A 22082-nucleotide genomic window follows, 5' to 3' on the forward strand; every position below is an offset into this window, starting at 1 on the left:
TAATTTAAGTAATAATTGAAACAACTTTCATTATTACTAGAGGAAAGACTAACTTAGATTTTGATATTTTATAGTTGTATTTTTGAAAAACATTCATGATTATATTACTTTTCAAAATCGGACATTATTCCGGGATGTCTTTAAAATATGCAAAATACGCTCTATAAAAATATTAATTAATTATAATAATCTTTGCTCGGACGCATGCACTATTATTATATGGCAAGCGTCACTTCCGGTGAAATGGAGCTCAGTGATTGGCTGAGAAGAACACTCAGCGGTCCATTATTTTCCCGTGATGGAACAGCACTTTCCAGTAATGGACCGACGTCACCGGCGATCCATTACGAGATGAAAAACAGAGAAATTCTGAATGAAAAAGGCCCAAATAAATGCTCAAGAGAAAATTTAATTGCTGTTGAAATTAAAAAAGACGTCCCCAAACAGTTTAGGTAAACTAAATAATTCAATATTTTGTTTTTGTTTTTATCAAATGCGTACCAGGCTACTAATACGAATTCATGCATTTCTTGTTTGTTTCAAGTCCAAATGCATGCCTTATCCCATATAATAAACTTTTTATTAACCTCGCTTTCTCGGTCTTTACCGAGAAATATCGGACCTTGATCTTTTTGTACAAACCTCACTCTTCGAGCTCGGTCTGTTGAAAAAGGCCTCGGTACGATATTTCTCGGTACAGACCTCGCGCTCATCGTCGTATTAACAGTAAGTATAGGCACTTAATAAACTATTCATTATGCTATACCGCAACAAATTTTCGCGATAATTTATTAAAACATAAGTTAGGATAATGTCCAAATGTTTCTTAAATGCGAGCAATGCTTCTCTCATTTGCTGCTATGCTGCAATGATTTAGACACATTATTTCAGGGTAATGGCTTCACTGTTTAAAACGTTATTATCGATCAAACCGGCACTGGCGTAGCCAGCATCGATAATTGGGGGGGTCCATATTCATATATTCATGTAAACAGACTGTAAAGACAATTGATTTGAAAAGAAATTAATCCTGCGTATCACGAATATATGAATATGGACCCCCCCCAATTATCGTTCTGGCTACGCCGCTGCAAACCGGAGTACTTTTTTGGGACACCCGGTAGAAGTAGAGTAATTCATGCATTGAAGGATGTCGGTCAATGGAACCATCACGAGAACTTTGAGGCGTTAACCACGTCGTTGATGATGGGTACTTATCCAATATATATATATATATATATATATATATATATATATATATATATATATATATATATATATATATATATATATATATATATATATATATATATATATATATATACCCATTTGCAAAAACGTTGGCCGCAGATAGATAGATAGATAGATACTCGAAGTCTAATTAGAATTGCATATGATTACATTTGCATGGGATTTCAATCATATTACACAACATATGCAATTCTAATTAGATTTCGGGTATCTATCTATATATCTATATATATATATATATAATTATATATATATATATATATATATATATATATATGAAGTTGGGAGTTTGGGAATTGATGGGCTTCGGTCAAGAGTCTAGGGTAGTAAATCGAGGGTCGTGAGGTAGGTCGAGGAAAAGGTCGCGGGGGAAGTCGGGATATATATGTTTAAATTTTCCAAATTACGCTCAGTGATAAGGACAAAGGGGAAGGCCACAACGCGCGAAAAAGGCCCGAGGCGCAAATATTAGATTACCTCGCATTTTAATACCTCTTTGGTGTGCACGCGACTGATTCGGCGATTGCGAGGGTATGTAATCAATCCACGGTAATAAACACACGGCTGGAGAAAATTTGAGTTGAAAGTCTACTGGTAGTTGTACAATTTGCACTGCTCAGTTGCACGCATTGCACTTAAAAAATACAATTTTACCGACAAAGCAATTTCACTTCACTGACTGCACCTTGCGATAGAAAAAGTTGTTATTTTTAAACCTTCGAGTAACAGCGGTTGCAAGACTCCTACATATGATGTTTATTTTCATTGACGTGCAGTGCTGATAAATTCACGCTGGCGATTCTAAAAAAGCGTCATTTCGGAAGGACAAGGATCAGATGACACAGATATATAATATATCTATGTTGGCAATTGCTAAGAAGGCGTAGTCATGGACTCGCGATATACGCTTATTATTTTCATTGCGTTATGTTTAAATTCCAAACGCATCAACGGTCAAACACAGTTGTATCGAGGCGTGTTTCCAGATGATTTTATTTGGGGCTGCGCAAGCTCAGCGTACCAAATCGAAGGTGCTTGGAATATCGATGGCAAAGGCGTGAATATTTGGGACACGTTCACTCACACACCAGGAAATGTATGGGGAAATCATACTGGAGACGTAGCGTGCGATAGTTATCACAAGTATAAAGAAGATGTGAAGCTTCTCAAATCCTTAGGTGAGTCAAGTGAGCCGTGAGATAATGTTGCTTTTATATTGTGCAACAAAACAGGCCATAACTGATGAGATGAAATGTCCCGCAGTAAATGGATAATGATTATAACAACATTAAAATATTCAAGCAGTAAGGTAAAGGCGTGTATGTTAAAAATTGAGAGACATTTTATTTAGACGAGATGTTTATATAGATCTTATACAAAACAGGGCAGTCCGTATCATTGCAAAGCGTGGTTATGACTATAGGTCTGTAGACATACTTAATGAACTTGAGATACCGAATTTGAGTGTTAAAAGAAATAACCAATTATGCACTATACAATGTATCAGGTAAAAAATAGCCTAGTTCCGACTATCTTATTGACCTTTTCACGAAAACAAACGCGGTGCGTGACTATCAAACTAGACAGGCTGAGCATTATCTTTTACCACCTAAGCCAAATACAAATTTTGGTAAAAAATCTTTTTCGTACAGAGGTGCAGTGGCTTGGAACAAATTAACATCCAATCAAAAAAACTGTGAATCTATAAAGTGTTTCAAAAGTAACTTAATAATTAGTAATATGTCTTAGTGCGATAATTGACATGTCTTAGTGTGATAATTGTAATAAACAACTTAATATTAGTAGCATGTCTTATCCTGTTTCAGTAAAATATTTCTTTTGTGGGAGTTACTAGGCTTAGGTTACTATTTGAAGTGTGCTTAGCACGAAAATATTTCGATACGAAATCAGACGAGTTCAAAATACGAGTATCTTAGTTGACCTGCGTGGCCAGGAAGACCGGGTCGAAAACGTAAAAAACACGAAAAAAAAACACCGACGGCAACTTTAGACTGTGTTCGCGCTGTGCGCGACGCAGTAATATAAAGTTTGGTCAGTAAGCCTCTCCCAATTTTGTTACTTCACTGCATGACAGAAAGTTTTAGGGAACGAGAGAGGCTAAGCAGGTAACCTAAAAGTTCAGAATCGTAAACATAATTTTGCACCTCTATTTGGCTATTATTTAAGGCCCTATATATCATGCGGACCTTCATCCAGATATCTGAACCATGATATGCGTACGTATTAGCGAAGAATACATGCGTTATCAGTGCGTGAAAGTAGTAATTGATTAATTTGTCACATCTAGTGCATTAGTATATTTTGGCCGGTGATTTTTATATATATATATATATACTTAAGACCTTATGTAATTATAACAGGGTGTATGCATGTGTAGCAAAAACATTTATACTTTGTCAATGTCTTCAAGGCGTACGCGCATGCACGCATGCATCGTTGGGAAAATCGTGCCGCTATTTGCTGGTCACTTTCTATATGAAAAGCAGAGCTAACGAAATGAGATCATGTTCAACATTTTAATACTAACGTTAACTTTGTTTGTGTACCAACGTCTAAAACCATTGCCTTTTGCATGGGAATTGTATCTCCAACGTTGTTAGTTAAAAAATGTAGGCAAATTTAACAGTCACATCTGGAATTAATAAGCTTTGCTTTATTGTGTTAAAAGAATAGCTCTTGAAAATTTTATTTTCTAACATTTTGAGAAATGTATCTACATAATATAATATGTGCTGATCTATTCTGTTGAATACATTTCGCCGATTATGAACATGGGTTCCTCGCTTATAATACACCGTTTCATAGAGCGCAGACAAACTGGTTTGAAGAATAAAAATGTCATGCAGACATGCACCATGCAGTCTAATTATGGAAAGCCATATGGTTTTTGATGAAACTTTTAACGCTGAACATTATTTGGTGCTTCTAGCTTGCTACAAGTTTACTGAATCGATGTCACCGGATATCTTCTTTTACTGTAGGCGTGCAATATTATAGATTTTCACTCTCTTGGTCACGAATACTTCCGAACGCTACGGCAGATTACGTGAACCCCAAGGGTATAGAATACTACAACAACCTGATTAACGAATTGTTGAAAAATGACATTAAACCCATGGTCACGTTGTACCATTGGGATTTGCCACAACCTTTGGAAGATATTGGTGGATGGCTCAACGTAAACATTAGCGATGCATTCAGGTACAGACTTGATATTGTTTTAATCTCAGCTCGTTAGCAGAAGACGAGATCGCGCAGCGGTCGACCATTGGAAAGACATGCATGCATGTATATTTCATTCCATTAACATATGACCATGCAGTTTGACCATTTTTGGCCCTGGGAGAGATTAATCTCTGACGAGTAAGACAATTTAGCTACAAGCTGAGGTTTGTTTCTATCATATGCCAGGCATACTCGCATCATCTATACAACTATAAGCATAATATTTCACGTTCAGTCTTTTACATTCCACAGAAATTGAATCTGATTTACTTGTTCGTGACAGCCTATAGATTTCAAAGCTTTATTCTGTCTTAAATGGAACGTTGTGTAAACTCCTCTTGACCTATTCTAACTATTGTTTTGTAGCAGACAACTATAACTATATTAAATATACTATATCGCTGACAAGTCGTTCTCATCCTTTTATCTTATATCATTCGCTATTTGACCATTTGTGACCGTTTCTTAAATTTTTTGTGTATATATAGAATCGATGCTTGTAAATAAATTTAATTGCTCTGATGATCTTGTGGACAATACAGCTCAGTATTCAACAATAGCGACGCCATCTTTAATTCCAAATCTTAAAAATACATTTTGGGTGATTCTGGATAGTCGGGCCTTTCCGAAGGGTTTTAAATTAGAGAAGACTGAGAAGTAGACGATACACCCTGTCAATTTATGTTTTGCATAAAATTTGGAGGACACTACAAGTTTTGGAAAATTTTATTCACCGCTTATCAACCGCTTTTATATCAGGAGATATGACCCTTAATAGATCTCAATTCGAGATGGCGTCGCTATTGGCAAACACTTGGCAATTACGTTCCTACTGAGTACTAGTCAGCCAGTGATCTTCTGAAGAAATTAATGTTAGTTCAAAAACTCTGTTTTTAAGGCTCACGCCAAAAAATGTTATATTTTCATCTATACTTTCCTAGCGAATATGCAAGAGTTTGCTTCAAGAATTTTGGCGATCGAGTGAAATTTTGGGCTACTCTCAATGAACCGTGGGTTTCTGCTGTCATAGGTTATGGCAACGGTGTTCATGCGCCTGGTATCGAACGGCCAAAAGACGGACCTTACTTAGGTAATCAGATAGAACAATGACATACAGTAGAGTAAAAAAAATTTCCACTTCATTCGTAAGAGATAAATCATTAAATTTAAAAAAGGGTAAACTTAACGTAGCACTGACACAGCAGAAGGTGTCGTGCAGGATGTCAAGTGAGAGGTGCCTCAAAATTTGATAGACCTATCTAAAAGAAATAAAATACAAAAGGCTGCTACTTGTTTCGTTCCCTTAAAATTATTGTTCTATTTGTCTATTTTTTGCAAAAGCCAATGCCTGCAAGTCAGGCTGGCACCAGCGCCACTGAGGGTCTCGTGAAAAGTATCAATTGAGAGGCATGCATGGTCAGAGGTACCTCCAAAAAATTATCAAGGAAAATTTGATAGACCTACGTCGTCTTACTGATGATTAATAATTACTGATTACGACCAGTTTTTATGGAAGTATTTAGTACGACGTAAAAATTATTTCTTCCTCAGCGGGCCACACGTTATTGCTTGCTCACGGAAAAGCGTGGCATGTGTACGACAAGGAATTTTGAAAGCAACAAAAAGGCAGAGTCTCAATCGTTTTGAATTCCGACTACCATTTTCCTGAGACAAATAAAGAGGCCGATTTGAAGGCTGTCGAACGTGGAATGGCATGGACATTGGGTTGGTTTGCAAATCCTGTCTACGTTAACGGAGATTATCCCGAAGTGATGAAAACGTTGATAGCGAGGCATTCAACATTGAATAGGGAATCAAACAGGTATAGCAAATGTCGGACGGAGCGCCGAATATTTCTTTCTATGGCTTGTGCATACGAGCGTTGCTCTCGAGCGTTTTTAAAACCGTTTTTATGTATTCTTAATTGAGACGCCCTGCACACACGATACATAGTCGAAAAGCATAGCTTGAAAAATTTCAAAACATTCCGCTTGAGAAATTTCAAAACATTCCCCATTAACTGCATGGATGCAATTCAGTTCGAAATTACTATAGATAAAAGATGATCGAGGCTTTTTTGCATGTACAAGATCAGTTAGGATCACGTCAGGAGCTGGCGTTTAATCTGAATTAGGAGGGGGGAGGGGCATTCTTAATAAAAAGTTTGCTAAATAGAATAGTCTCATAAAACGATAACATAAAACTCATCAGGGATGTTATTTTGAAAGTATAAGAATTTTTGTGTCTCGGGAGGGAGCATTATTTCAAATTTATTCGCGGCTGCGGGGCATCCACCATCCCTTATTAGTTCAGGTACGAATTACTTTTCGACGTCTCATTATACACATTTTCATTTTTTACATTTAACCTTAACAACATCCGCCCCTGCTGTAGTTTATGAGTTGCAATTGAATTTTCTTAACAATTCTTGCATAGACTTCCACAATTCACTGAAGAAGAGAAGAAAATGTTGAATGGGACAACAGATTTCTTTGGCCTCAATCATTATACATCGGTGATGTGTAGAGACATTGACTACGGCAAGGCTGATTGGAATTATTGGATTGACAACGAGATCCAAACCTTCAGGAAGAGTTCGTGGCTTCCAGGTACTATATGCAATGTGAAAGCCTGTATTCTGAAAGTTCAATCACACCAAAACAGTAAACTCATCGAGCGATTCAATAACGTCGTAACGATTGCATTATACGGGATCAGTTTCCACACGAATAAAAGCTTAATTTTACATCAATTTACACCTCAAAACTTTCCAATGATTAACTTTACTATTCATCAGGAATTACAGAATTTTAGTCACACTCTATATAGGTATGAATGTGAATGAATTTATACTACAGCTATATGCGTCTGGATTACGGCATTCAGGAACCCAGCGAGTTACAAGTGGTGGATGAGATGCTTGAAATTAAAGGATTTGGTCCAAGTTGAATAGGCCCCGTTTCCGCGTAGCCGGATAAAGGTTTATACAACCAACCTTTTCTTTTAACATATCTAGCTTAACTGAGTAAGAACATTGCCGGTTACACTTATATCCGACTACGTGAAAACGGGGCCCATTCAACTTGGATAGCGAGGCATCCAAGTCGGAAAAATTCTTCTACAACGTACGACGCTCGTGGTTTAATCAGCTAGGTTTAATCAGTTTTAATCAGCTAGGTTGCCGTTAATATAGTATATAAGCGCCCTGGTTTAATTTAGCGCAACTTAGCGCTATAGTTCTACTTCACAATTTCATGAAAAACCTGGGAGGATACGTTTTAACCAGTAACTGACTAGCCTTACTCCTATTTTTCAAATAGATCTATACATTTTTTTAATTCCACATACCTATACCTTGGGTAAATTACTCTAAAATATCCCCGATAGCTATCTATTGAAAATTTTCCATGGATCTTTAAACTCTGATAGATATCGTATGCAGTACCTAGCCAGCGTTTAGGTGTTGCCGTTTTTCAATGTACAGGTGCTCCCTCATGGTTGTACAAGGCTCCACAAGGACTGCGTCAACTTCTCTCTTATATAAAAAAGAATTATGGCGACCCAGAAATTTATATCACCGAAAACGGTTGGAGTGAGAAGGGGGAAGATATGAGGGTCGGAGAAGCAGCGCTGAATGATACCGAAAGAGTTGGTTATTACACGGAGTATATCAATGAAGCTCTGAAGGCTTCGCGGCTGGATGGTGTTAATGTAAAAGGTATGGTGTTTTTATTGGAACTTCCAGGAATGTTACTTCACGCGACGAATGTTTAACAATGATAACACGACCTCACATCGTATAGGGAGTTTACGATTCACGACGGCGCCAGCTCGACGACGCGCTTGCAAAACATAGAAATTCCATACGCGAGACAATAGGTATGCATAATTTGTTGTCCCAAGACAGCGTTGTCATTCTTATACGATGGCTTTAAATGAGTCATTTTCACGGCCTCTCGATGACATGAATTAAAGCAGCGGCAACGCGTGATAGCTGTTTTACAGCTCATATGAAAACCAATATCAACCAGACATCCGAGGTTCTTGGCACAGTTGAAACGTTTGATTGTTTCAAAGTCCTGGCAGCGTAAGTAATTTCCCGTAACTTATTTCTAGCAACGTCGACGTAGAGCTAACCGCGTCGTAGATCGTAAACTCCTTTATGCCACTATACATATGGGTGGCATGCATAATAGTTATATTCGAAAACAGCGACTAGTATGAATTGCTTTATAATATAGTCACTACGTACTATAGAATATTACCATTACTAATATAAGTTTTAACTAGACCGGCTATTGATTTAATTCAAGTCAAATTTTGCTGCTTGTTTGCATGCGGAAATTAAATTTATAACTGCACATTCTACTTTTATCACTGCACACTACCAATAATTAGGCACGGTTAACAATGATGATCATTTAATATTTTACATCATATCTTCTCATTTTAGGTTACTTTGCTTGGTCGTTGATGGATAACTTTGAATGGCACACAGGATATCACGAACGTTTTGGGATTCACAGGGTTAACTTTAGCGACCCCGAACGAAGACGTGTTCCGAAACAATCGTCAAAGGTGTACGCAAAAATTGTCGCAGACAACGGTTTTCCCGCAATGGTTTTCCCGACGAATAAAACGACAACTCCCAAGCCTGATAGTGGTACGCCTGGTGCAAAGAATCAGTACATCTTTGAGGTGATTTTGATGGCGATGTTTTTTCACGTGTTTTTTTTGCTCTGATTTGAAACAGTATTTAGTGGACACCTTGGTATTTCACGATTATATAAATCCAACTGATTGTTATAGCTATTGCAAAGAGGAATTAGCGCTTTGTATAAAAAAATGTGAAAAAGTGAGTTTATAAGGGATGATTAGACATTAGTTATATATGTAACATTTGATTTAATCATTCACAACTTTTGCAAATGATTAGATGTTGTCCTCAAAAATTTTCTCATTCTTGACCGTTAGACTCGTCAATTGTGTAGCCAAAATAAATTTAATTAAGGCCCTTTTGAGATGTCGAACATTTCATGTGCTGACGGAATCGAATGCTTAAAAAAAGACTTTAGCTCATTAACATTAGGTTCGGCACATGAAAAGTTCGACGTCTGAAACAGGCCTAATCTTCAGAAATCTAATAAACCCAACACAAATTGTTATATTTACGTAAAGGTATATATTCAATCAATGAGCTTGTTTTGCAGAGAAGATATTAGAAACTCGATGGATTTTAAAACACACATATTAACTTGAATTTCAAAGACGAGCGTTTTGGGGACACACCTGGCCCTGCACAGGTACTGTCTGTTGACATGTTAGAATTTAAAGCATGCACAGGACCTCTGTACAGTTGGGGCAATAGAAGCGTTGCAAAAAATTCATTTGCTTACAGTACTAGCGATTTAGGAAGTTAGTCTTCATTACCCAATCAGGATGGCTCAAATTTCATTGGTCATTGAAATTGACAGCTTCCTGTTTTATTGCACAATAAGAATAATAAAAATACAGTTACAGGAAGTTAAGAGTTCTGTCAACAGAGAAATATTAGCAAGTGACTTAGCAAGTGGCTTAAATTTTTCGGAACCCTTCTACTGGCGCGGCTGAAAAACTCTGGTGTGAATAAATGTTTGACATAACCTGGCTATAAGCATTTTTATGTACAAAAAGAATGAGACTTGTTTGTTCGCAAAAGTAATATTTACCTACTATGAGCTGCAACTGGCCAGTGAAAAATAGTCAAAAAAGTCACGGTTCAACTGGCAAAGCTAAGGGTATCTTTTTGCAACACAGTAAAATACACGCCCGATTAAGACAGGTTTCAGAAGAATTTTTACAGGGTGTATAAAATATTCGCTTTGGTCGCTTTCTTTAGTCGAAGACAAAAGATAGAGTATTTATGAATATTTAATGTTGCGTTTTTTGATACACCTTGTATATTGTCACTTGGAGCACCTGTAGATGAGAAATTAATTACTCAGGTAGATGTGAAGTTAATTACTTACTGGGTTTCGTCGTGTGTCGGTCGCGTTTTGGACCTCGATGACCCAGTATGCATTGCGCACTTGACCCAGTAATGTATGACGAAATGTAATTATCCGACAATACAAGCCACATTTTACAAACAATACGAAGGATGCAAAATATATATGCACAGAAGACATTATTACTACGGTGCAACATTTACATGCATATTCCTTGGTGCGATATGTATTTTTAAATTCCTATGTGAAAGCAAGATATATGATCGATGTTTTCGCAGTTTTAGACATACGAATGCTTATAAATTATACTTATTAATACCTAAATGTTTGAACCGTCGACTGACATTACGAACAATACGAATAAATACTATTACAACTAGTTTTTTGAAAGCATTCGTCAGAACTAAAACACTGCAATCTGCAGTCATTTTGTGAATTGTGATAATAATATAAATGTAAATGATTTTGAGGTATTGAAATGAGCAGATAACATGATCCTGGCAGTCGTATAATCAGCACAACAATAGCATGTGCTTGTTTGGTGTCATAAAGACTTATTTCAATAACTTAAAGTCCTCTTACGCTTCGTTGAATCTCGGGTGACCGGGCTCGTGTAAACAGCACCTAATTGCACCATCTGTTTTGCCAGCGTGAGCTTATTTGTTTATGCTAATAAGACCACTTGTGAGGTGTCCGCTTTCGCTGCCAGAGGTGTACGCCAACCACATGTGATAGGTATTTTATGAAAGGATTGGATTTTCTGCCCTTATGCCTGAAAGAGGTGTACGCTTACCCGAGAGAGGTCTGCTTAACTGAGAGCGAATATGCGCTATTATAGAGGTTAAATGTGGACAATAGAAATTTAGTAATGGGTTTCTTTATGCGGTCCTTTGTATGTCAGTACAGACAGGCAACTGGTAAACTAGTTCAAGGTATCTTTAGTCAAGTATATCGTTATTTACATCTGCCTATCCCATTTCAAAATATGACTGGTTTGACCATTTTGGCCGCTTAAAGGAAAGCGCAAATGATGAAAGTTTTTGTCATTATGGAAGCATGTGGAAAAATCGAGATTCATATAAGAGGAAAGTTAGCAGGCGACGAAAAGGAATGTTATTTTTAAGCGATAAATTACCCACTAGCATTCACATGGTGACATGGAAGAATAGTCAATGGCAAAGCGAAACACGTAAATGCGTCGAGGTTAATTTGAGACTACGTGAGTCGGCTCTGACCGGCGTTGCGGTGCATTCATCTTCGTGAATCCTTGAAATATACTCCTTGACTTTTCCATGGAATGTGAGGGATGAGGCCATTGATATCAATCAAAGGCCACATGCAGTGCGCTTTAAAGAAACACAATTAATATTGCATCAAGGGCAATAAGCCGTGGCACATACTTGGTGGCACGCTATTACTGGATAACAAGCAATAGTCATGGCAGTACAAGAAATACTCATTATCGCTTTAGTACTGTGCCTGAGTGACGCAGTGTGTGGAAATGATGTGAAGTTGTATCGAGGCACGTTCCCAGATGATTTTATTTGGGGCTGCGCAAGCTCCGCGTACCAGATCGAAGGTGCTTGGAATATCGATGGCAAAGGCGTGAATATTTGGGACACATTCACTCACACACCAGGAAATGTATGGGGAAATCATACTGGAGACGTAGCGTGCGATAGTTATCACAAGTATAAGGAAGATGTGAAGCTTCTCAAATCTTTGGGTGAGTCCTTTTAAAATCCAATCTACGTTCATACCAGACCTATTGTTCTGGAAAATGCTTGTAATGTCTATACTTATTTATAAGGGCATAAGATTTACGCTTTTCAATCCATAGCTAATGTTTACAATGGAATATCTTCATTTTTCTCATACGACCTGCTGTCCGTCCGTGTTCGCGGGCGAAGCGGCCTTTGAAATTCTGTCCATGCAACCGTGACGGGTCTGAAAAACAAAGCGCGCTTCGCCCGCGCGGGCGTAGCGGACGTAATGGAGAATCGCCCTTATATACGGAAGTTAACTTACACGCGTCGGATCAAGATTTTCGCGAATTTTTCAGTTTCCAAAACCGATTAATTTTGAACCTGAATGATGTTCTTGCTTATATATATATATATATATATATATATATATATATATATATATATATATATATATATATATATATATATATATATATATATATATATATATATATATCAACCCTCTTGAGAACAATCCTCTTGAGAACAATATTCTAAGAGTAATTTTAGGGTTTATACAAGGTTTTAAACGTATCACTATAAGGTTGGATTTTTAAGCTTCACGCATGTAATTGCGGACTGTGACCAAGAAAATGCTGTTGTGAAAAAAAAGCCAGATGTAAGCTGAGAGGATTTTTTTAGTAACAGTTTTTGAACTAGATCAACACTGACTCGCCTTTGATTAGAGTGTCACGCTGTTTTATTTATCATTGCAATTGTTTGTTATCTCCTGTATGATCATTTTCTCAATTGGCGAAAACATAGCAACATGAAAATTGCTGGCGTTCTTTTGAGGATTTCAACAGATTTTGACTACTGAATAAAAGAATCTATATGATATAGTATTCAGCTATACTATAGATTTTGTTATTAAATTGTCAAAATGTATGTGATATTTTATATTTGGACATTTTTCGTGCACATTTTCCCCATATTTTTAAACACATGGTTCACATTACAGCATTCGCATGTCATTTGAATAAACAAGAAGTTCATTAACGTCTTACACAATTCAAATAAGTATAGACAACTATGAATGGCACGAATGTAACATCAATAAGGTAATAATTCAAAAAGTGCATTCAATAGAAATTTATTATGCATTTAGTACGGAAAATCAACAATGTGATCGAAACAAATTTCAAAATAGTTTGAACGTTCGTTAACATTTTTGAAAGACATTAAAACACAAAAATATACGTCATTTATGATAAGCAGCCTACTGCTATCAGTATCTGTTTCCTGTATTCACACAAGGGCAAGTGTGCAATCCTGGCTGCTTGTCGATCAATTTAACTGCTCTTGTATCTCTGGTCAAAGTTATACATCAAGGAGATGAACTATTTAACAACGAGTCCGAGTTGTCTATGAGCGAATACTCAACGAAGCTAGGCGAAGCCTGAGTTGACTATTCTCTCATAGACAACGAAGGCGAGTTGTCTAATTGTTTTAGTATACAGCCTAGATATATTAATTTCGAGAAAATAATCAATACACCGAAAATTAATTCAATTTTATGCGGTCGCGCGAGCGAAATTTTCCCAAGCGTGCACCATCACGAATAAACAATGGTTGAGTAGCCAATCAGAATGTAGGATTTGTAATAGACAATAGTCGGGTGTATACTAATATTGTTTAGTCTAGAAGCGCACTTTCATGTGTTACGAAATGCGCATATATAATTTATCTACAGAGCATTGTAAAAAAATACAAGGTCAATATCGACGAGGAAATTCCTTGGGGAACTTGTCACATAAAATGACGTATAAAGTAAATATTATTATGACCCATCCGAGGTGACAGCCCATGGGATTTCCTCCCAAACAATAGTACCGTTGTACAAAGTACAAGTGTCAAGATTCAAGAACATAAGTTCTAGGCGGATACTAGTTTGTGTCAATCGTTTCTTTGTTTTATTTTGCTCAGTTAAGCACTTGAAGCCTTAGGTGACGAAAAGCTTAATTCGATGAAATTGTTGGTAAAATAGTTTATAAGTTTGAGATATGGTTCACAAAGTAATAATTTGACAATCGTTCGTTAAGTTGATGATAAATATTTTAAGTTGTGAACAAGTTTTAACAATGATCGATTAAGCAAAAGACCAACTCGAATAGTGCGTTAACGCCCTTAAGTAAACAAAATACGAGAGCTGGACCAAGCTTCTAACGCCAACTCCCACTTGTAAGACACAACGTTGATTGGATAGTGCGAATCACATCACTTTGCATTGGGCGTCTTGCCCAATAATTTTATTATAAAAGGAAGCGCACAACACCCGCACCCTCAGTGGACTAACGGAGTAAAAGCCATATTAAACGTTAAAGAAGCTCAACATTACTGAACCAACGACAAAAGAAAGGACAGAAAACAACAAGAATCTGAAAGGACAGAGAGCAACGTAGATTCGAAGAGCAAGAAAAGACCAAAAAGAGAACATTCAAAACATTAATATTAGAACTTAGGAACTGTAACGATCCTACTATCTTAAGGCGGCTCGATACAGTTTTCAAAAATTCCACTGTTCATCACTTTGACACGTTCAAAGAATGCAATTTTATGATTTATTCTAGAGATATTGGGGGGTTTATATATTTTGATGTCTCTACTTTTGAATCGTATTAGTTTTAGTAACAGATCGTCCGTTGCTATGGCGACATACGTGTACAAAATTCACTCCAAAATGACCAATTGCCTCGGATAGTTGGAAAAGAAGCACGGTGACCCCCAATTTTTTTTCGTGCATTATTTTACTTGGGAGAAAAACTAACAATTAACAAAATATAAAAAAATTCTATAACGCCACATTTTTGAAAAATGCAAAAATGACATTTTTTTCGATAATTTTTTTTGCCATTATAGGTTTTTTTTTACATTTTACTAATTGTTAGTTTTTCTTCCAGGTAAAATAATGAACGAAAAAAAATTTTGTGCACGTATGTCGCATTAGCATATTTAAGGTTTGAAAGGAAGGACCTTTCAAAAATAAATAACGAAATACAGCTGAAGCTGATTTATAACAATAAAAGCGCAGTCATTTGTGCAGTGTGCATTCCAACCCTTTAAAACTACTTAGACTTAGGGAACTAAACCATTAAACCATGCTTATTCAAATTAAATTCGCATTATGCAATATATAATAGATAAAATTTACAACTCCCTCCACTGACTGATCCGGTTCCCATTCTGGTGTCAGCTTACAAATATGAAGTGACTTATTTAAAATTTACGCAGCCTTTATTCGCACTACGATTGACTTCTGCATACAATCTAGTCTTATCAGTTTTATTGTTGTTATATTGAATAAAATTGAAATTGAATAAATTCTATATTTGTTTCATTGATTTTTACATATCAATGTTTGCCTTATAACCATGTCGACAGGTATTAATAATCAGCCTTATGGCGCTACTGCTTCTTTATTTTTGCAGTTAAATGATGTATCTTCGGAACTGCAATTTTTCCTGATTTTCTATTTTTTCCATTTGTGTGCCTGAGCGCTACGCTAAATCCACAGATGCATAGACATCAGCTTCTTGAACTTTAAATACTTCTTCGAGAATTAAGTGACCTTCAAGTCTGATATCAGACATATAAACTGAAGGACGAATACTTGCATGGTATATGCCTGTATATGCATGGTATATGCCATTTTCCCAGGTTAGGTTGACTTGAAACAATGAAAAACAGAAATATGCTTATTTATTATATACGCAGTGTTTTATTGACGAATCCGCCATTTTGAAAAGCGATAATAACACATGTGCGATTATCCATGATAATAACACATGTCCGATTATCGTGTTTGATCCACCGATCCGGAATCATGAAGGGGGATGAAAAAATAGTATTTTATTATATATAATATAACAATATATGTATACAGTATTTTATTATAATATAACAGTATATATATAATATATACGCCTTCTGACATGCAATGAGGTCGAATTGGCAAACTGGTCGAATTCTTCATTCCAATTCATGCTACATAATCCATGCATTTGTGCTAATCTTCCTATTTTGTAGGTGTCAAATATTACAGATTTTCCCTCTCGTGGGCAAGGATTCTTCCGAACGGCACCGCGGACAATGTCAATCCCAAAGGAATCGAATACTACAACAATCTGATCGACGAATTATTGAAGAATGATATCAAACCGATGGTTACGTTGTATCACTGGGATCTACCACAAGCCCTGGAAGATATGGGAGGATGGCTCAACTTTAGTATAAGTAATATTTTCAGGTAAGGAATTTGGTGAAGATGCATTAAAGGAGGGGGTTCATCTGTTAGATCAATTAGAGAAACAATGCAAAACGAAACTATTTCGACCTATACTGTTCGTATACTTTTACAGTCTGTACAAACGATGGCATGGATTGAGGTTTGCAGTGAAGCAAATTCGAATTCAAGATTGCATTGATTTATCACTATTCATACCTTCCAAGAACACTAAAAATTGACGATCCGGAAGAACCGGCCTGCTTTAGGTTTTCAATCCAAGCATAGCATATCTCAACCCTAATTAACGGTTTGCATGTTGAAACTCCAGTCAGACCTCTCTGATAAAGAGTTGAAGTGTACCGTGCATGCAAGCTGCTATCTAGCAGGGAGTGCAAAGACAATCAAAGACAATAAAAATTCATGGCAATCTGTATGAACAACTTTAGGGTGTCGATATTTATCTATTAGAGTGTCCACATTCAAGTTTGCTAATCAGAAAACAGTATAAATTATGTACTACATGACCAGATGATTTTTCGCGGTGTAACATACCTCGATTTCCAAGCTGGGAGCGTAATGTTTAATTTCTCATACTTTTCCTGAAAAATGGACGTGACTTTTTCGCCGCCCTGGATGCTGTTTAACTAAAAACATTCCCTCCTAAAGATAATCGGTCGGACGTACAGGCTATAAATGTTGTGCTGTGGAAAAATTGAAAACTCTTAAACCCGACCAAAATTGCGTTTAAAACGGGCTAAAAAGAGGGAAATTGTACCCATCCCCGATTCTTTCGAGAGCATTGTTTCTGGCTGTTTCCATATTTAAGGCAGTTATAATACTATAAAACTTGCTAGTAACTGATCTTTAGTCAGTCCAGTTAAACCATGCGTTTTTTAACGTTTAAGGGATTACGCAAGAGTTTGCTTCAAGAATTTTGGCGACCGAGTTAAATTTTGGGCTACATTGAACGAGCCTTGGGTTTCGGCTATCATAGGTTATGGCACTGGCGTACACGCCCCTGGTATTAAACGGATGAAAGATGGACCATACCTAGGTAATCTTTAGCTATTAAGGTAGGAATACCTAGGCAATTCGTGGAGGAGGAATAGAATTATGCGATGTTTTAAATACAGCACCCAATCAGAATAATGGAAGTAAATGTAGATCTTTTTTACCCATTCTGGCTTTTACGATGTCCTAATTACATCATTATACCCTTTAATTAAGTCGTGTAATGTTTGATAAAATATTTAGTTAAAAATGAGTAGTTGTTCTATTACACTAAGATTTCAGTTTAAACATTGTTTTGTGTGTTCGCGCTTACATGTATATTTGTATACGCGCTTACGTTCCAATTAAGCGCGTATACTGCTGATCTTATGTGATTTGTACTAACCAACTTGCATGACTAAAAGCGAAGTTAGCTATCATTACTGCCATCCCCTGATGACTGCTGTTCCTCGATCTGGTTGTACTACTTTCTGCCTTGCACAGATAATATAGTGAGCTTTATCAAGTGACGTTTTTGACAACATGCAGGTACGTTGATCGGAAGTAAAGTTTTTGTTTTTCACCGATCACAATCCCTAACCCACTCTTTTGATGTTAATCATACCGTTTGTGTTAAAAATGGCACTTGCATATATATAAGCTGACTAATTACACATGCAAAAAAACTTCAATGATAACACTTATAATTACTTTTTCCCTAGCGGCTCACACCTTATTGCTAGCCCATGGCAAGGCTTGGCATGTGTACGACAAGGAATTTCGAGAAAAACAGAAAGGTAGAATCTCAATTGTATTGAATGCTGACTGGCATTTTCCGCAGGAGAACAAGCAACGGTTTTTCGAGGCGACAAAACGTGGCATGGAGTTTTTCTTGGGGTGGTTTGCAAATCCAATCTACGTCAATGGAGATTATCCAGAGGTGATGAAAACTTTGATAGCGAAACACTCCCAAATGGAGGGAATTCCAAACAGGTACTAAAAGATGTTTCACTAAACCCAACAATTATAGGAACCGGTAATTTTTTATTGAAGGTTAAGCTAGGAAGGGTAACGAAAAATTAAGCATGTGTGGGGTGGGAAAATCAAAATTCTAAGGGGAGAAATTTTTAACCAAAGATGTATGAATGTACGATGATCAATAATCATGCGTCTAGAAGCGGGGTAAACTTTCTTTAACACAATTAAATAGGTAGAGCCATAACTGATGACCGCGGTTCCTTATATACTGCATGTTAGCTCATGCCATGGACTGCATGATATTCGTCTTTTACGAATATTCTGATATTCGTTTTTAATAAGGACTCATGACTTAAGGAAATTAGAGTTCAGCTCATATAAGACGGGAAACTGACACAAATGAGTGGACAAACGGTTGTAATTTTCATTCTTTGAATATGAATAATAAATAATAAAACAAAAAAACGGCAAACCTCGTTGCCCTTGACAATTCTTCACATTATGTTCAACCAAATATTCAATAATTTTTATTCTGAATGCTGAGATTCTAAACTGACATTAAATGTTTCAGAATGTATGTTGCTTCGTTCTTGGAAAGACACGCCGCAAAATACGCACGACGTTTGTATTAATTTTTCTCTTGCATGCTGCAGGCTTCCGCAGTTCACTGAAGAAGAGAAAAAAATGTTAAATAGAACAGCCGATTTCTTTGGATTAAACCATTACACGTCAACAATGTGTGGTAATCTTACGCACTTCAAAAACATTTCTGCTGTGGACTGGAATTACTGGGTTGATAGAGAGATATACACCTACACAAATGGATCATGGTTACGTGGTATGAAAAATCGAAATGTATAGCTATATCGTGAACGCACATGTCATGCCAATGCAATCCCCCACCAGCGGTGTCTGCCCGTCGTTTCCCACTCTGCTTGTGTCATGCATTTCTAAGTCAATTTTTTTTTAATGTGATGAAAAAGCAGAAAAAATACATAATGATTTTATTATTTTTCATAGATAGTTGATTTCACTACTCCATTAAGCTTTTATACACCCCTTACCACCCCAAACCAAAAAACATTTTTCCAATGATAACACCTTATTAATATGATGTCTTTTAATTGGTTGTTTTTGATCACGTGGCATTAAATAAAAATTCCCATTTTAGTGACAAAAATTTTAACAACGCGTTATCTACCTGCTAACCGCTACCTGCGTTGATTTTTTACCCAGATTAATTTCAACGACAGAAATCTGCAGTTTCCTATAATAGCTGTATAGTATTTTCCTCTCTTGCAATCTTATGCTATATTTTGATAAACATTTTGAACTAGGTGGATAAAATATAGTGTGTGTAGTGTGTACATGCAGTATATGAAGCTAATTTTACATAAGTCATAACTCTATAATCATATTATACAGGTGCTCCCTCGTGGTTGAATAAAGTTCCTCAAGGACTACGGAATCTCCTGTCTTATATAAAGAAGAACTATGGGAACCCGGAAATTTATATCACCGAGAACGGATGGAGTGAGAAAGGGGAAGATGTGAGGGTCGGCGAAGCAGCGCTAAATGATACTGAAAGAGTTGGTTATTACACGGAGTATATTAATGAAGCCTTGAAAGCTTCGCGGCTGGATGGTGTTAATGTCAAAGGTATATCCTTTGTTTCTTATAACTGTCATATAGATTTCAAAGATTTTTTATTTAGGGGGCTTAAACTTTCGCAGCATTTAGGTAGACATGAAATACAATAATGGATAATACAAAATGTAGTTACGGTATATAGATTTATTAATTTAGTGCAGGATGCTATATAGCATGTCATCTGTAAACGCAGGCTAAACAGATACTGAGTTTGGCCAGGTTGCCAAGGCCAGTAAATTTTGTACGATACACCTAAACAGTGGCAGTGATCTATCATTCATGCATACCAATATTATGCACGATCGCGAAAATATTTATATTATTGATTGTTAATACACAATCTTTGTGCATTGATCTAAATCAACTCACGTGATTGGTCAAAATAAATCACGTGGTTTCCTTCTGCCTGCATGGCGACAGATCATAGCAATCATAATTTATTCGCAATAACTCCTGAAAATCATGGTTTATTCGCAATAACAAATGATAATCGTGGTTTACTGATTCAAAAATGACAGCCTGCAGCGAAGCTTGGATCTTCAATGCAGCAATCAATGAACACTGTTAGAGACTTTGGTTTCATAAATTTCATGGATTATTTTATAGATTGAAAGATTAAGCCCGCAAGCATATCTTTTGCTTATATAATTTTATTTACTGGGCAGTGCGTATATCAAATATCTTTCACGAATAACCAAACGATATTTTCTAGGCTACTTTGCCTGGTCTTTGATGGATAACTTTGAATGGCACACAGGATATCACGAGCGTTTTGGGATTCACAGGGTTAACTTTAGCGACCCCGAAAGAAAACGTGTTCCGAAACAATCGTCAAAGGTGTACGCAAAAATTGTCGCAGACAACGGTTTCCCCGCAAAGGTTTTCCCGACGAATAAAACGACAACTCCCAAGCCTGATAGTGGTACGCCTGGTGCCAGGAATCAGCACATCCTTGTGGTAATTTTGATCGCCATGCTTTTGCACATATAATTTCTTTTGCTGAAATTTGAATTGCTATAATAGTCATTTAGTGTGTAATGAAGAAAGTACCTATATAAAGTGATTTAAAAGAGACTGATGATTAATTATATGTGAACATTTGATTTTTCATGGAATTTTGCCGGTTCACAATTTTTGCAGCAAATAAATGTTTGTCTTCCCCCTTTATACGCAAATTTTGTATTTGATTATTGTTTGATTTGTAATTAATTTTTAGAAGCTTAATTATAATTTCTACTAAATCATCGTATTTTTACTTTGTATCTGATTATGGACTCGTCGAAGTTCACTGTAGAGTCGACATACAAATTTCGTTTTGTTGTAGTTGGATCATACTTTTTGTGAAAATGCGAAATTGGGTACGTGGGGGTTTCACTTTCGCATTTAGGTTTTCCTTCATAACCATATATAGGCCACACGGCTGCAGCCTGGGTTATGGGTCTCTCGATGTGTAAACTCGTGAAGCCGGATAGATCATTAGCCGGATAGATCACCTTAAGAGCAATCAGTGAGGTTTCAATCAACTATTTGTTTGGACCTAAAACCGGCGAGGGTATGGCCAAGGTCCAGAAAATATGGGGCGTCGAAGGGTATATTCTTATGACATGCAAACAATATTATTCGAATTCTAATCCAGATATAAACTTAGATTATGACCTGAAAGTAATACGTGATTGGATAGAATATTAGAGAAACGCATGGCTTTCTGTTTTCTGGCTTGATACCTTGCATGGCTTAAAACTAAAATTATGCGCGTCTGTCGCATGTGAACAATCACTGAAATATATAGTTCTTCACCCACCCACTCGAAAAAGCTGTATAGTTACTATAGTAACCGTCGGCTCAAGGATGTCATATTCAATTTCACATTCAGATTCATATTAGATATGAACAAGTACGATCGTACTATAGGGACCAGGAACTGCGTAACCGAGTTTAATTTCTGAACTGCATTGTATTTATAACAATGGAGAGGACAATGTATTTCTAATCGTTTCCGTTTACTTATAC

General features: G+C 36.6%; 1 protein-coding gene across 1 annotated transcript; it reads left to right on the forward strand.

Moving 5' to 3' along the window:
• The first annotated feature begins 2066 nt into the window (after positions 1-2066).
• LOC114530441 (lactase-phlorizin hydrolase-like) lies at positions 2067-21265 on the forward strand. The gene is given in 14 exon segments (XM_028552056.1): positions 2067-2429; positions 4254-4473; positions 5439-5587; positions 6049-6319; positions 6934-7106; positions 7982-8215; positions 8951-9237; positions 11910-12210; positions 16256-16475; positions 17360-17508; positions 18167-18437; positions 19076-19260; positions 19848-20081; positions 20785-21265. Coding segments are annotated over 14 exon segments (3261 nt in total). The 5' UTR covers positions 2067-2140; the 3' UTR covers positions 21063-21265.
• Positions 21266-22082: the final 817 nt, after the last annotated feature.

Source organism: Dendronephthya gigantea, unplaced genomic scaffold, assembly GCF_004324835.1.
Source record: "Dendronephthya gigantea isolate DGI-Jeju-01 unplaced genomic scaffold, DenGig_1.0 000001F, whole genome shotgun sequence".
Classification (NCBI taxonomy): domain Eukaryota; kingdom Metazoa; phylum Cnidaria; class Anthozoa; order Malacalcyonacea; family Nephtheidae; genus Dendronephthya; species Dendronephthya gigantea.